A 17412-nucleotide genomic window follows, 5' to 3' on the forward strand; every position below is an offset into this window, starting at 1 on the left:
CAATGGCCTTTAAGTTCATCTCAGAAAATTCATACTATACGATAGGGCAAAGAAAAGTTCATCTCAGAAAATTCAAAACTCTTGGCTAGGGCCTGTAGGTTTTAGTAGGTTCGAGAAAATAGTCAACACCTAATCGCTTCCTCGCCCTTCGTGTGACTAAAACCTTATCTTTATCACTGACAACGCCCCGTATCAAATATCAATGAGATAGCTTATCAGACACCAATGATTCACTTGGCAGAACTGACAGTACGGCATAATTTGCGCTTGCTATTGTTGTTTCACGAAAATGTAACGTAAAATTTGAGAAAAAATCGTAACGTCGATGTGATTTGTGAGACTGTGAGTGTAATAATTTAAAACTTATAACGAGTTAAAGATTAGTGTTTTTCTGCATACGATTGTGTTGATAACTTTAACAAACTTTAAAAATAAACTGTACCTAGTTACTCTACGTTATAATATATTTCTTTACGTGATACAGAGGTATACAGTGGTTAATACTACATTGGGATGTTTTTCAAAGATAAATGATAATAAAATGAGTGCGGATGATAAGATTGACAAGAAATCGAAGGACAGCGAGTGTTATTTCTGCAATGATTTGTTCGAGTTAGGACAGTTACAGGTAATGGCGAGTACTACCAAAACAATCAATAAATAACTAGAGTAGATTTAACCAAAAAAAGTAAAGGGCAAGTAAATTAAGAAATGTCTCATATTATGTTTCTTGACATCGGCTTCAACGTTGAGATTTTTTTATTCAATCACTGAATTCCACAGAACTTGAGATAAACGCGATAGATAGTGTTGTTTATAGAATTGATGAGATAAAATGTATTCGAAAATACAGGTACATTATTTATTCCAATGTAGCGACTAGATTTATTATGAAGGACTACCTGATGGTGTTTCCATCGCGATACTATCGGCGAACCACTCGCTACGCACGCGGTTCAATATCTTTCGCTTGTCGGGTATCAATATTGGCACGTGCGGTTAAACAACTACTTTGCCCCCTTGTAAAACAAATAACTATTTTACTGTAAAATTGGCCCTCCTCTTCAAATTCCTCCAAATTTTGGAGCGCAGTAAAAAGTTTGCCCACCACTGATCTAAACTATTATCTGAGCATTTTTCTTTTTTTTTTGCCAATAAAATTTTTTGATTTTTTTAGGGAATTTTAGGTCAATTGTACTCAGAATCACGAGTACTTTCAATCTCACTGGGAGACAAAAAGTGTCCCAGAATTTCCATACATTTTTGTTACTTCTGTTTGTTACCCCATACAACATGTACGGAAAATGGTAACAAAATAGGAAAAAATCGTATGGGACAATTTCTTTAACTACTAGGATTGAAAAAGCTAGTAATTCTGAGTAGAAATAGCATTTTTTTTCAAAAATATCACACTTCATAAAAGTGGCAAAAAAAAAAAAAAAAAATGCTCATCTGACAGAGGATCGAACGAGAGGATATGATGCATTTTTTTACGTGGCTGCTAGACGCCAACCCACAAAAAAAGACGTCACGGCTCAACAGGGTCAGTAGCCGAAATGGCACAAACGCTCACGAAACGAAACGCTCGTAGATATCTATGTATCTCTATCGCTCTTGCGTATTGGCCCGACAGAGCCAGACTACCTTTCGCGGCGTTTCGTTTTCGTTTCGCGTCGCAGAAATGCCATTCGGCTACGGCACCAGAACGTCCACGAGGATTTTTGGCCCTTAACCACTTTACCTACTCAGACGTTTTCGGCCAGAAGAAGCTTGGTCATGAAAACCAACCTCTGTTAGTCCGTTTCCACATTATCCGATCCGATATCGGATGTCGGAAGGATTTGAATGGAAAAAATCCAAGATGGCGATAACGTATGGGATATTGGTCCTACATCCGATATCGGATCGGATAATGTGAAAACGCACTTCAGACGGCTTTCAGCCAGAAGGAGCTTGGTCATAAAAACCTACTTCTGTTACGCGACATTCGCGTGCTCTTACACCGGTCAAATTACTGCGCGAAAATCATTGATAGCGAAATGGAACCGGTCAGTAATTTATTTTCCGAATGTTAGTGTGGGATGCTACCTGCGTAGACACGTTGGCACCGTCTCACCTCCAACGGACCAAGATAAAAGCGGGCGCAGCTGCAGAAAGTGCTGACATTTTGAAACGTAATAAATACAAAAGTCTTGGCAAAGAATACCTTTTTGTACCTTTTGGCGTAGAAACTCTAGGTCCATGGGGTCCCAGCGCGAACAAGTTGTTCACAGAAATCGCGAAGCGTCTGGTAGAGGTGACTGGTGACCGAAGAGCTGGCGACTTCCTCGCACAACGTATCAGCATTGCGATACAGCGAGGAAATGTCGCTAGTATCCTTGGTACAATGCCTCAAGGGCCTATTTTAGACCTTAGCTAGCTTTTAAGTTTAGTCTTAGTTTCTTCTATAATTTAATTATATAAATATGTTCATGTAAATAAAGATTTTTTCTTTTCTTTTACAATAAGTCTTTCTTTATATTTGTCAGAGCCACCTGAAGCTATGTGGCAGCATCTTGGAGCAGTGCCCGTTGCGCTGCGGCGCCTGGATCCAGAGGAAACACAAAGAGACACATGTCAAGGATTGTCCAAAGATGGAAAAGGTAATCCATAGATAGATGCATACATAAACCCACATCTGTAATCCCAACACTGTTAGAAAGGGCACATAAAATTGCTCAAGTTTCAGTGCCACTGTTAGCAATTAAGGGGTTGAAAGAAAGATAAACTGATAGGATATTGCAGTGTCAGGTTGCTAGTCCATCGTCCACATCACTATTAGACCCCAATCTCAGAGTCTATGAGACCCATGGGAGGAAAGGGGGTGGTGCAATTCTTAGTCCGTTACTATACGCAAAGAGGATCGAGTATTACAGAGAGTTACTGTCGAAGTAAAATGTGTAATCACAGTGCATAGACTGCCATCTCTTGACACAGGCTTAAAACTTTTGAACCTCAGTTTTGACAATTTGGCCCATATTCTTAGCTTGATATGTGTTAAAACGTCAAATATTAATATTAGCGCCAATCTAGCTTAGCGTACCCCAAAGGTGTAATGCCATCTATGCCACCGTACCTTTTTCTGTATGGTACTGAGGTACGTTTTTTTCTTAGACTTTATCTGTCTTTAGGGAGTTATACTATATGTCTTTGCTATACGGTGTCACAAAAATGCAAGAAACTGAAAATCAAACATAAACATCACAATTCTCTTGTCGATGTACAATTTATGTCGTTTCCAGAATCGCTCCACATCATCACCAACGCACGCTCGGAACGCTGACCCCTCCCCCCCAGAACCCATCAAGAACCACACCTGGTCCCCCAGAGCTGTACCGCTGGATGACTGCGTCACTTACCTTGAGAAAGAGGTCGCTAATATTAAGTAAGTGCTGACATGGTGTAAGGCCCGAGTGCTCATATTGGGCATGCATGTGGGGCGCCGTGTTCATGTCAAACAATTGAAACTCAAGTGTCCTGAGTCGACGCTGCATATTTTGATCCACCCACCTGGCCAGGTCTAGTCTGCAAGGTCCACTTGTGCTCTCGCCCGCAAGTCCATACCTACATGAAGTCGCCATCACTTGATGTATGCACTAGCGCATAAGTGAAAGTGAGTGAGGAATAACTATAGGTAAGGATTATCTTATCATTGTGTCAATCACAGCTGCTTGACTTTTTTGGTATGTGTGTTTGTGTTGTGTCTGTGTATTTGTATATTTGATTGCAATTTATGAGTTGTGTTACTCGAAATAAATGAATTATTATGATGAATTATTAAATGAAATAAATGAAATATTATGAATTAATTTAATTTAAAAGTACAAGTTGTAGGTACCTACTGATACCATCACACATACATACATATAATCACGCCTGTATCCCATATAGGGGTAGGCGGAGCACATGAACTACTGTTTCGGAGTGGCATCTTGGCAAAAAGGGGTTGAAAGAAATCCAAATTGTAACATTGCAATGACAAATGAATTTTAATTTAATTTAATTTAAAAGTACAAGTTGTAGGTACCTACTGATACCATCACACATATTACATACATATAATCACGCCTGTATCCCATATAGGGGTAGGCGGAGCACATGAACTACTGTTTCAGTGCCACTCTTGGCAAAAAGGGGTTGAAAGAAATCCAAATTGTAACATTACAATGACAGGTTCCCAGCCTCTCGCCTACGCCACAATTTAACCCATATCCCACAGTCGACTTTTACGACACCCACGGGAAGATAGGGGGTGGTAAAATTCTTAACACGTCACCACACGTTATGATACCATCACAGCCTAAAATCGTTGCTCACTCACTTCCAGACTAGTCATCACAGATGAAGTGAACTACCGCGACGTGCAAGCCACCGAGCTGGAGAGTCTTCGTTCAAAGCTGGTCTTAGTTGAGGAGCGGAGCCAGCACTTCCTTTCCACGCTGGTGTCGCTGCGAGCAGCTGTTGACGATGAGGCGGAACGAGCAGCCAACTGGGCTGCGCAGTTCAAACACGACCTCTCTAATGTGCAGCTAGCTTTACAGGTATTCAATGTTCTGCTTCTTAACTATTTAATGTGGTGAAACTGGGCCTATGGATTGGAAAATCGAGTTTCATCCATGGTGCCATGGTGCTCGGTTATTTTACCAGTTTAAAGTGATAAGAGTTTAAAATGATTCACGGCTAAATTCAACCGCCGTCTTCAGTTTTCCGTGATCATGATGCATGCAACTGCGCTAACCTATCGGGAGCACAATAAAAATCAAAAAGGAAATCACGGTCTACATCCCGGTCAATATAAGTTCCATAGCGAAGTTTGTCAAAAAAGCCATGCCCCTCAACTGTAGTAATTCCCGAAAAGTTTGTACATTTGGATCACGTCTCCGATTTTGATAAAAATTGGTAGGCTGATAGAGTCGATGATGCTGAGCAAGATCCACTAGGTTTCCCAAAATGTCCTAGGTTGTTTGTATGAAACTTTCCTTTTTTGTTACCGAAAATGTATAGAAACCTGGTAACAAAAAAGGAAGGTTTCATACAAACAACCTAGGACATTTTGGGAAACCTAGTGGATCTTACTCAGCATCATGGACAATATCAGCCTACCAATTTTTATCAAAATCGGAGACGTGATCCAAATGTACAAACTTTTCTTGCTCAGTAAGTGATAAGATCGACCTCTCCACTTTCAATACTCATGAAGATCATCTCGAGACTAAGCATTCTTAGGGCAATGTTAATTGTTCTTCATCTTTCTAGATATGTTTCTGAACATCTCAACACAACTGATTCTAATCTAAACCCCTGATAACCCACATCTTGCAGGAGCTGCAGAGTCAGCAGCTGACGACAGCCATGCGGCTCGAGAGTACCGTCAGCAGCTTGGTGCACGAACAGCATGAACGCGAGCTGTTGGAGACGGCGCTCACGCAGCACGACAACAGGATACGAGCTGTTAACAAGCTAGGTGAGCAAGATCGTTTTATTTTTATTTTTATACTACGTCGGTGGCAAACAAGCGTACGGCCCGCCTGATGGAAAGCGGTCACCGTAACCTATGAACGCCTGCAACTCAAAGAGTGTCACATGCGCGTTGCCACCCCATTAGAAACTTGTACATTCCCTTTTGCTGTGTTAAATACACAGTAAAAAGGAGTGCACAAGTTCCAAGGAGGGTTCGGGTTGCCGACGACTCAAAGGACAATAGACGGAATAAGTCAGTTCCGTAAGTCCTCCCGCCATCAGCACACCTCACCCTCGTTGAGCTCTGGCAGCCTTACTCAAAGGCAGGAACACAACACTATGAGTAGGGTCTAGTGCTATTTGGCTGCGGTCTTCTGTAAGGCGGTGGTACTACCCCAGTTAGGGAGGTGTTACCCTCTTCTGGGGTGTAGGGCTCGAATAATATTCCTCCATTGACTCCGGTCCTGGGTAACCGTCTCCCACCATCCCTAAAACCCAAAGCTCTTACTGTACAGACCGTCCCCAAGTCGATTTAAGGCGGCATGGTTTCCGCTTCTCGGGTATATTTCAGGCGGGGGTCACTTTGGATAGGTAGGTATCGGGTTTCCTGGGGATATGAAATAAATGGGGATACAAACAATTTGTGTATTTCCTTCACAGAAGGAGGCTTCATAAAGGTATGATTTAAGGGCTGCGGGTGTAGCACACTAATTGGATAAACTTTATCGCATCGGTGCGTCCCTATGACACTTACAAATAGTGTGAAAAGGACGGCCTGACCTTATGGGTCAAAAAGATTTAGTAAAAACGTTACTTCTGTGGACAATATTATAAAAGTTAACGACTCTGGTACGTTCGTATCCCGTTTTTCCTATTTGAGTGATATAACCAATTACCCATACATTAAAATCTGTTTGACCCTTATATCGTTTATCACGCGACCATGCTTGAGTGGGCTTGGTGAGGGCCACTTTGTATCGGTGGAGTGGGTATCAGGTTTCCAGAGAATATTTAATTTATCTTACTAAAGACAAACTATTTGTGAATTTCCTTCACAGAGGGAAGGTCGAACCCATATAGGTATGATTTAAGGGTTGGTTTTGGATCCATGTCATCAAGTACATATCCATGTCCAAAACAGGGTGCGTAGCCGAATGGCACAAACGCTCACGAAACGAAACGCTAATATATATCTATCTCTATCGTTCTTGCGTATTGGCACGACAGAGCCAGACCTACCTTTCGCGGCGTTTCGTTTTCGTTTCGCGTCGGAGAAATGCAATTCGGCTACGGGGCCAGTTCACGAAGGACGTAGTTAACGATAATTTCTAATTTCCAGAGGAAGTGATCGAGTACATAAAGCAGACGGTGGAAGAGGAGCGCGCGCGCAACGCAGAGAGTCGCGCGATGCTTGAGCAGGAGCTGGTGGAAGCTCGCAGGTCTTCAGCACAGTTGGGGCAGCTGGCTGTCGTCACGGCGCAGCTGCAGAGTACTGCACACGAAAGGCCGGTTGGTGTCTCTTTTTTCCATTTTCTTGCATACCTTAAAATAAGGTCGGTGATCTATCGTCTTGAAGAACTAAGGCCTTTCAAAGGATACAATTAAACTAGGTACTGTAAGAGGTTTCGCATTCAGAATGAAACCTTTTACAGCAGTCATGGTCGCTGACTGGCAGTCCCTGATTTAAAATTGGAACAGTATAAAAACGTCAAGGAAAACAGACACTTCAATGGGGCATTCATATAGAAGCAGCGATTGAGAGTGAACGATTGTTACCTAGCTTATAAAATATAAAAAAATATTGATTCAAAGCGTTGTTTAAATGTTTTTCTACTCCAGCACTTAAATCTGTCAATTAGATTATTGTCAGCGGTATCCAAATTAAGTTCATTTGAGTAACGATAGAAAAGTCTATTTGTCTATAGGTTCATATGATAACTGCTGAGCAGTATTCATATGAATATAGGAGTTCTGTAAGTTTATTTTTAAAAGTACAACTTCCATTTATCAGGTATGTTTTCATTTGCAATAATAAATAACTCTTAATAAATAATATAATATTTAGGTTCATAATTTAAATCAAGATGAAAAAATAAACTGAAATGCGTTTTACATATTAGATATTGCAAAACAAAGGTAAAAATCATAAGTTTATCAAATAATTTTACATTTGACATTTAAATATTCTTGAACGCAACCACATTTTTCGTAATTGAAAACCGGCTTATTTTCTATTTCTCTTGTCTATGGCATGAAGAGTTCGGTTAATGTACGACCCAGAAATGTACAGTCCAAAATCGGCGTCCACTTTTTTGGACGCGAATTACGGGGTCGTATAATACTGCCGCCCTGTAAAAAAAGTGGCTTCGAATTATCGGACCAAACGTGTACAGCCCGAGAATGCCCAACCCATCAATTCACGGCCCAAGAACTCTCGTACATCATGGACGCCAATTCCTGGGTCGTAAATTCTTGGGTTGAGCATTCTCTGGCTGTGCATTATTGGTTCCCGCATTTGTAAACTTTTTAAAAAATTATTTGAACTATTTTAGTGTTTTATACTTTATTTTAAGTCGACGTTGTGCAAAAACTTAAGTAATTATGAGTGATTCTGGTGAACAATATACTCCCCAAGAAATAAAGGCTATGGCGCTCAAAGTGACTGACAATTTGTTACATGAAAAGTCGGATACAGCGTAGCAAAAATGTTATGATTGTTTTATGACATGGAAATTGCAAAAAAATGTTTCAACTTTCTCTGAAATCGCATTGTTGGCATATTTTGAAGAATTGTGCAACAATATCTCACCATCAACATTTTGTGGACAGAATACTCAATGCTACGACGATCCACACAAATATTCCCATTCATTATATGAAGTAAGTAACTAACCCATTTTATTATTCTTGAATAGGTATTTATGTGGCTGTCGTAGAAAAAGTATAGTATACAATCGTAACATTATGAAGGCTATAAAAGTCTCGTACCTTACTTAGGCCACTCGGCAAGCCTTCGTGGCCTAACCGCGGTACTCAACTTTTATAGCCTTCATAACGTTACCGTTATATAATATACTATTGGATGCTCTCCACTGATAGGCCGACTCTCTTACATGGTGGAGGTGCGGGGTACGTTGTCTGAAAACTCTGAAACCGAAACTAGGGGAAACTTTCAGACGTTAAGTACATACCTACCGCAAAAAGTCAGCGAAAGATGGTGGAGGGCACACGCCTTCGGTGCAGCTGTAAAACACTGCACAAGAAAGGCCGGTAAGATAGGTCCTTCTGTCACACCGCACCCTCGTTGAGCTCTGGCAGCCTTACTCACCACATTTACACACAACTGTCAGTAGGGTCTAGTGCTATTTGGTTGTGGTCTTCTGTAAAGCGGAGATACTTCCCCAGTAGGGCTCTACTCTAGATTCGAGCGAGATGATATCCGCTGTGCTGTGCCCTACCACACAAAGCGGAATATCATTCGCTATGCCCCACCTCCTACAATTGCGTCCAATTCTCTCTCAATTGCTCAAAGGCTCATATCAGACCTTTATAGCTCACTGCTAAGCATAGGCCTTTCTTCTCATGCGCGGATCCAGGGGGCAGGGGGGTCAGATTGAGCCCCACTGGAACCTAGGTCGGACTGGGCACACACAAGGACCAGGTGATCCCCCAGTCCTTGTCTCTTCAAAATAAGAAGGTGCACCGGTCACCCTGAAACCAACAGAAACTCTATTTCTTATATTCCAGGAAGTGGATCGCCTGGCAGTGCTCGAGCTAGCCACAACAGAAGCCCGAGCAGAGACAGCGGAGCACGCTGCCCGCGTTGATATCGTTGCTCGAGACATGAGAGCCCTCACCAAGTCGTATCTCAAGCTGAGGAGCGAGCTAGCTGACTTCCAGGCTAGGGTGGGGTTTGAGCGCGCGGAGTTTGGCAGTGACGATGGTAGGCAAAATATTGTTGATACAGAAGATAGTTTTGTGCCATTTTTAGTGTCAAGAACAGACTGAATAAGGCCCGTTTGAACACGCGATTAAGGCCCGTTTGACATTTTAAATATGAAATATATTTTTGTTACGTAGGGTAGACTCATAAGTATATCGGTAGTTGTACATTTTGTAATAAATCAGTCTGCTATGTACCTATCTTGATCTTTTATTCATCTAACATTGACGCAGTCGGTAGGATTGATTTGATTGATATCTAGAAAGGATCAAGAATTCGATGGGACAGGAGTACCTGGAGTTAAAGGTCTAGTTTTAGTATACCTAAAAAGGATTAGATGAACTGTATTTTCTGCAGGGCACCTTATCTGGCGGATCGACAACTTCACCGAGCGAATGAAGGATGCGAAAGCAAACGACACAGTGCTCACCAGCCCACTGTTCCGGACCAGCAAATACGGCTACACTCTGAAGGTCCGCAGTACATTTTCTATTTGGTACAGTGGGGCAAATCTCGACTGGGGGGCAAATGTAACTGGTCCATTTTTTCAATGTTTGCATTAAAAAATAGAGTGTCCACCGGTTATATATGGTAGGCGTGTTCGTGGATACATACTCAACTCAACATCATGGTGTAATAATGGAAAAAATGGACTAGTTACGATTGCCCCCCAGTCGAGATTTGCCCCGCTGTACCCTTCATAAAATTGACATTTTTGTAGTCACAGGATGAAAATGACAACTGAATTCAAATATTAGAGTCGACTTTAAGACTCTCAATTCCTCAAAGTTTAACTGGAAGAGATCTCTTATAGGAATCATCGTCATAATGATCATATGAGCCCTTTACCGCCCACAGCTTATAAAGATAAGTTTGTCTTTGTACTAATAATGTTAATATCTAACCTTTCGGAGTCTTTTGGAATCTTTCGCTTGCTCAATATTGGCACGTGCGGTTAAACAACAACTTTGCCCCCTTGTAAAACAAATAACTATTATTAACTTACTTACTTTTTTTTTAAATCTTTATTGTTACAAAAAGAAGGGGTTTTGTCACTCAGTGACGATGTCACCCTACTTACTTAATTGTTTAGGCGGAACTGAACCTCAACGGCATTGGCAAATGGAAGGGACGGCACATAACGTGCACCGTCCGGCTAGTCGGCGGGCCGTACGACGCGCTGCTGGAGTGGCCCTGCGATATAGCCATCAATATCGTGCTGAGGGACCAACCTAACAACAGGAGTCAGGTAATCGCATGAGGAAACTGACATTATGATCACATCAGCGGGCGTAAGGCGTAACACACTAATGTGACAAACCTAATCGAACTTACTAATAGTGCGAAAAGGGCCGTCTGACGTGATAGACTTTATCACGCGACAGTGCTTGCCCGCCAGGCGGCGCCACTATAACCGCCTGCTATCTCTGGAATAAACAGAAACGATGTATATTTGACACTTTTACGGCACCTCATTTAAGGTAACGCAATGGACACCCAAAATTGTAGCTCAAAACGTCAATTCCCCCAATTTTGACAGGTAATTGTAAACAGTCGTGTATATCTTATTCCTTGGTATTCCTCAGAGAAATTTTGAGTAACACAAAGGACATTCAAGGCTGTTGCTCAAAAAGTTAATTCCCCCAATTAATCAATTCTATTATGAAACCTTCGCGTATGTATATTCGCTTTTATATTTCGAGGCAATGGAGATAATACTTAATAAAATCCCGGTGTTTGGTAACGCCAGGGACAAATTGAGTAACACAAAGGACATTCAAACTATGTATCAAACTGTAGATTCTCCCAATTATGAAATTTAATTGTTACGAGTAATGTATCGTGTATTTTCAGGCAATGGACATAGTAAAGTCCCTGCAGCTCCGTCGCAAGTCGTCATCCAAGCGGCACGACTACGATTCGACCGATGAGAAGACTCGCTCCACGGAAGCCCTGGATAAGACCGTCACGCAACTCAAGCGACAGTATATCTTCATACCGCACACGAGTTTGGACAAGTTCGAATATGTGAAGGGGGATACTGTGTTCCTTGAGTTTATTGTTAACCAATAAGTCGGAAAAACGTATGCTACCCTCTTCAGTAGAACTTTATTTATCTATGTCAATTCTGAAATATGCTCTATGGGCATTTTCAGAATTTGGGACCCCCCAAATAGCCTAAGTTGTTAACAAAAATTAACTCGCTGTCAGTTTTGTGACGACAAATTAAGCATAAACTCTGTCTAAAAAATTACTTTTTTCACATTCTGAATGTAGATTATTGCTTAAAGTTTATGTTATTAACAAACAAACAATATTTTTAAAGAAATTTCATGCTTAATTATCGTCACAAAACTGACAGTGAGTTAATTTTTGTTAACAACTTTCGCTAATTGGGGTGTCCCTGAAAATGCATCTATGACGAGTTTTAGTACGAACAATTCAGTTATTAGACTTCAAAATGACGAGCGTTTCTACGAAATCAGTATATCAAGTAGAAAAATACTAACTATAAAACTCCCGTGAGACTCATACATATTTAAAAATATTAAAATATTTAAATATTTGACAAAAAAAAAAAATTAAAATATTTAAATATTAAATCCGCTTAAAATATTTTTAAATAGAAAAATACTATTAAGTTACAGCGGGGCAAATCTCGACGGGGGGGGGAAATGTAACAAGTCCATTTTTTCCATGTTTTAAAATGTTTGCATTATTAAATAGAGTGTCCACCGGTTATGTATGGCAGGCGTGTTCAGTTGATACATGTCGAACTCAACATCATAGTGTAATAATGAAATTATGGATTAGTTACAATTGCCTCCCAGTCGAGATTTGCCCGCTGTACCTTACTTCTTTCTATTTGTGTAATAGTAGGTGAATTTAAGTTCTTTAACCCTTACATGCATAGTGATGTATATATGCATCATGCATTTTTGACTCTATTGACAGCAAGTCAAAATTCAAATTTGAATAAATCTTTGTCAAGGTCATGCATTTAAGGGTTAATAAAATCTTAAGTTCTAAGCAACATTTGTGACAATATTTCATGTATACTAAATTGTAAGTAATTTAACTTTGTACCTAATAACTTTATATAAAGAAATAAAACTAATTTACTTAATAGAATAATATAATTTATTTCATAACACGTATAACACAGCACTATGGACGAATACAGGAAAACAGACGAATAGTCAAAATACCCAGACGAATAAGGTCAACTCTAAAAACATTGGTTTCCAAGAACATATCCCCTGTGTTACCCTTAAAAAAATTATAGAGTAAGCCACAAAAAACGTGTCCTGGCCCTGTAGCCGCATGGCATTTCTGCGACGCGAAACGAAAACGGAACGCCGCGAAAGATAGTCTGGCTCTGTCGCGCCAATACACAAGAGCGATAGAGATAGATAGCTACGAAAGAGACATTATCGTGAGCGTTTCGTGAGCGTTTGTGCATTCGGCTACGCACACTGTACTGTGCGTTAACAGGGTAGTACGTAGTCAAATGCACAAACGCTTTATATCTCTATTAGAGATGCACCAAATATTCGGTTACTATTCGGTATTCGGCCCTTATTTTAATATTCGGCCGGATACCGGATAGTGACGTGCTATCCGGCCGGATACCGGATGTGCTATTTTTGATTGAATGATTCTGGAGTAAACAAATGTAAAAAAAAACAGTTACGGTTATAATACTCATAATCATAGCCCTTTATTATTAAAAAAAATAAACATTTAAACAAAAACGGACGCGCCCGCTCCCTGCTTAAATTGTAGGTATTGTAGGTAAAATTCTGCGTCCGAATATTCGGCGGCCGGATACCGAATATTCGGCCGATGGTTAGGCCGAATATTCGGTATCCGGTATCCGGCCAAACAACTATTCGTTGCATCTCTATAGCTCTTCCGTATCGGCGTGACAGAGACAGACTGCGTTTCGATCGGCGTCTAGCGTCAACGATTGCCATTTCAGTCAGTCCGGCTGACCTAATATTTATTTTAGATCTTTTATTTCATTTTGTCTCTTGTGTTACTTTCCGTACCACAGCTGATAGACCCAATAATCAAGAATGTTGTAAGATTTTTATTGTATTTCGTTTAAAACTGTATTTAAACTTTATACACATAATACAATGTATTTTATACATAAAACCATAAGCTATCATTCGTCTGGTAAAGCTATAACCTCATTTAAGTATAATAATCAACTAGTCTGCTATACTTGCATTTCATGTACCTTAAGCTATAAGTAAATGCATACGAGATTAAACGACACACATTTTTAAGGTATACAATTTGTTATCATTACTTTTAACAAAGAGGATCGAGTACCTATTATAGAGAGTTACTGTCAAAGTAAAATGTGTAATCAAATCACAGTGCATAGACTGCCATCTCGCGACACAAGCTTAAAACTTATGAACCTCAGTTTTGACAATTTAGCCCATATTCTTAGCTTGATATGTGTTAAAATGTCAAATATTAATATTAGCGCCATCTAGCCGAGCGTTCCCCAAAGGTGTAACGCCATCTAGGCCACCGTATCTTTTTCTCTATGGCTTTGAGGTACGTTTTTTTTTGACCGTCTATACGAAGTTATAGTCTTTGCTTTTAGTACCTACACATCTGGAAGGCAAGTATGGTCGCGCGATAAATGATGAAATATCTGGCCGTCTCTATCGCGCCATTTGTAAGTCCAATAAGGACGGCCAGATGTTTTATCATTTATCGCGCGACCATACTTGCGAGCCTGGACATGGAAAATGTACATATTGAACTCTACAAATAAAGTTTTTTGCCATTAGATATACATACAGATAGTAACAATAATATGGCAAGATAGACTTCATATTAAATTGTAAACAGTCTACAAATAATTTTGTTTCATATTACTCGTAATTTCAAAAGAGCTCCCAAAAATAATATATTTTTCATTATCACACAACCTTAGGACAAAATATATTCTAGGGACATAGAGGTAGACTTTTACAACAAATAATCGGTACAGTCCAGTTCATAATTTTTTTTTATACCACGTCGGTGGCAAACAGGTATACGGTACTTTTACTGTTTACTGTGTACTTTTTTCACCTTATTGCAATGGTTAAAAGTGAATAAATGTATACATAATTATGAACGCGAGTGTACCACGAAAACTTACCACCTAATATATTAAACATATTAAACATTTTTGGCGACCGGTCTGGCGCAGTCGGTAGTGACTGCCTGCTACGCCGCGGTCCCGGGTTCGAATCCCGGTAAGGGCATTCATTTGTGTGATGAGCACAGATATATGTTCCTGAGTCATGGATGTCTTCTATGTATATAAGTATTTATATATTATATATATCGTTGTCTGAGTACCCACAACACAAGCCTTCTTGAGCTTACCGTGGGCCTCAGTCAATCTGTGTAAGAATGTCCTTATAATATTTATAATATTTATTAAAAAAAAAAACACATATTTTAATGGTGAATGACGACTATTCTTAAGTGGTAGGTAATAACTAATATCAATGTGTGAAAAATCTTGCAAAGTCGATATCTTCTAAGATTGCCTGATGGTAACCCCTACACTTCCCATCTTCGTTGAGCGCTGGCAACCCTAATCGCGCAACGCACGCGCATCATTTCATTGTCTGTTTATATACGAACGACCAGCGAGTTGTGTCATCAGACAAGCAAACAACTATACAGGCTGAAATCTGGGTCGTGATCCAAACCTATTGGTCCTCAGTCGGTAATTAATTGTGAGTTTACGTATAAAGTCCGTTTTTAATTAATTTCAGCTATTTATTAATTAAACAACATTTTCCATACCCCAGTTTTAAACTTAAATTGTGGTCACCTTACAATTCATAATGAAACCTCTTTAACGAACAACTGATTAGATGAAAAATAAATGTCAACCATCACTGTTATGACAAAGTCAAAACATTGAAAGAATAAAATTATTAAAAGATCAGAAATTGAGCAGTAAAAATGCCTGCGGCATATCCGTTTTCCAACATTGAGCGGTCGGACATGGTAAGGTTTTATTACCAAACAAATCGTGCGACGACTGCTCGAGATTTATTTCACCAACGCTATCCTGATTTGCCCATCCCAAGCCGGAGATTGATTTCCACAATGGTTCAAAATCTGCGGAATTATGGACAATTTACTGTGCCGAATCATGCCCAAGCAAGAGGCGGTGACAGGCCACGACAACGACGATATGCGGACAACCTTGACGAACAAATTTTAAGGTACTTCAATCAGGATCCGCGAAGAAGCACTCGGCAAGCCGCTAGACGATTTAACGTAAGTCAATACTTTGTGTGGCGTCTTCTCAACGCAACCGGGTTGCACCCATTCCATTTCAAACCGGTACAGGATCTTTCACCTTTAGATTTTGGTTCAAGAATGGCCATGTGTAACTGGATTTTAGAGAACCAAGAAACTAACATTCTTTGGACCGACGAAAGCACATTTCTCGTATCGGGCTATTCAACATTCATAATGAACATTACTGGAGCGCTGAAAACCCACATTTAACTAGAAGGAATGCATACCAAGTGAGATTTAGTTTAAATGTATGGGCGGGAATTGTGAACGATGTTGTTATCGGGCCCTACTTCATAGAAGGGAGATTAAATGGTGCTAAGTAACTCGATATGTTGAGAGAAGTGGTACCTGAATTACTGGAAGAAGTGCCGGTAAATTACTTGAATAACTTGTATTACCAACACGATGGTGCTCCGGCTCATTTTGAACACCGAGTACGTGATTACCTTGATGAACAGTTCCCAGGGCGCTGGATCGGCCGCGGCGGACCTGTGGCATGGCCTCCTCGCAGTCCCGACCTGACGCCCCTAGATTTTTTTCTCTGGGGTGAAATTAAAAAATTGGTCTATGAACAAGAGTCCAATACAATCGATGAACTTCGTCAGCGAATTGTTGTGTATGTACAGTTTGACCACTCCCGCTCCCGGAAAGTGCCGCCCACCCGCTCTCGGTTACTCACAGTTACCGCCTGTCAAAAATGCGACCAGTCGACCTGTCATCTCACTCATTACAATCATATTCGCGTTCACCTACACTGAGAGAAATTTGCATTGTGAATTTAACAAGTTCGACTTGTTGCGGTTTATCCGTTTGAATCAGCCAAACGTATGTTTAAAACAATATGTGTCAGGTTGTTTTTATAAAATCGACTTGTTGATTCAAATATATTGCCGATTCAAATGACAAGTAAAGCCTGTCAACCAAATTTTGGCAGTAGCAATGTACATCAAACTAAAGTATGGTATCCCTATGAAACGAACAAAAACCAGTAATGTACGTCGAACAGCCACAGATATTTTTTTTTTCAAGGGGCTCCCTCCTTCCTTACGAATCAGATAATGTATTAAAAAGGGACGGATATGTGCTAGTCATTTCTCTTTTTGGTACATTGGAGATTTCCACAGATAAGATACAAATGACACGCGAATTTCCACCGATTTTCAAAACTATTAGTGTTGCTAGCCCTCGATTTTTCAAATTTGCCGCCTTTTTCTAGTGACAAGATTTGGTTGACGGTCTATAGCTTGTTGTTTGAACCAAAGAGCACGTAGGCGCTATTTTAACCAAAAAACTTGTTGAACGAACATGAAAACTGGTTGTATTTTCTCTCAGTGTACACGACGCTTAGACTGTGCGTAGGAATGCGCCTCTTTCATATATTTGATCGCCATTGTCCGAGCTGTGACTACTTATGATAGGGAATGAATTCTTTGAAAAGGCTCTGAAGTTGCAAGAGAAATACTACAGAACTAGATTTAGATAGAAGAAACAAGTCCATCTATTTGTATAGGGGCCTAGCGTGTCAGATTTTGTACTGAAGTTGTTACTTGCCTGAGATTTTAAATATCGTCACTACTTTTAAAAAATCTCGTATCTCACGCTGCTTCTCAAAGTTAAAACGCAGTAAGTCTATA

At 40.2% G+C, this 17412-nt stretch overlaps 1 protein-coding gene across 2 annotated transcripts; it reads left to right on the forward strand.

Annotated features, from left to right (window-relative positions):
• Window positions 1-214: 214 nt before the first annotated feature.
• LOC125235871 (TNF receptor-associated factor 1) lies at window positions 215-11690 on the forward strand. Of its 2 annotated transcripts, none has more exons than XM_048142491.1 (10): window positions 215-628; window positions 2529-2642; window positions 3282-3424; window positions 4367-4580; window positions 5362-5503; window positions 6839-7008; window positions 9247-9442; window positions 9800-9915; window positions 10536-10691; window positions 11297-11690. In XM_048142491.1, the coding sequence occupies exons 1-10, from the start codon at window positions 542-544 to the stop codon at window positions 11513-11515; spliced, it is 1557 nt and encodes a 518-aa protein (XP_047998448.1). In that variant the 5' UTR covers window positions 215-541; the 3' UTR covers window positions 11516-11690. The 2 variants fall into 2 exon arrangements, with proteins under 2 accessions (XP_047998448.1, XP_047998449.1); XM_048142492.1 differs by having other exon boundaries at window positions 221-342; window positions 11297-11689.
• The last annotated feature ends 5722 nt before the right edge of the window (window positions 11691-17412 follow it).

Source organism: Leguminivora glycinivorella, chromosome 18 (genome assembly GCF_023078275.1).
Source record: "Leguminivora glycinivorella isolate SPB_JAAS2020 chromosome 18, LegGlyc_1.1, whole genome shotgun sequence".
Taxonomy (NCBI): Eukaryota; Metazoa; Arthropoda; class Insecta; order Lepidoptera; family Tortricidae; genus Leguminivora; species Leguminivora glycinivorella.

Bases quoted from the DNA above. Each gene is read 5' to 3' on its own strand.
- LOC125235871 (XM_048142491.1), top strand. From the start codon at position 542: ATGAGTGCGGATGATAAGATTGACAAGAAATCGAAGGACAGCGAGTGT. The intron at 629-2,528 runs GTAATGGCGAGT...TATATTTGTCAG, and splicing joins TCGAGTTAGGACAGTTACAG to AGCCACCTGAAGCTATGTGG. The intron at 10,692-11,296 runs GTAATCGCATGA...GTGTATTTTCAG, and splicing joins AACCTAACAACAGGAGTCAG to GCAATGGACATAGTAAAGTC.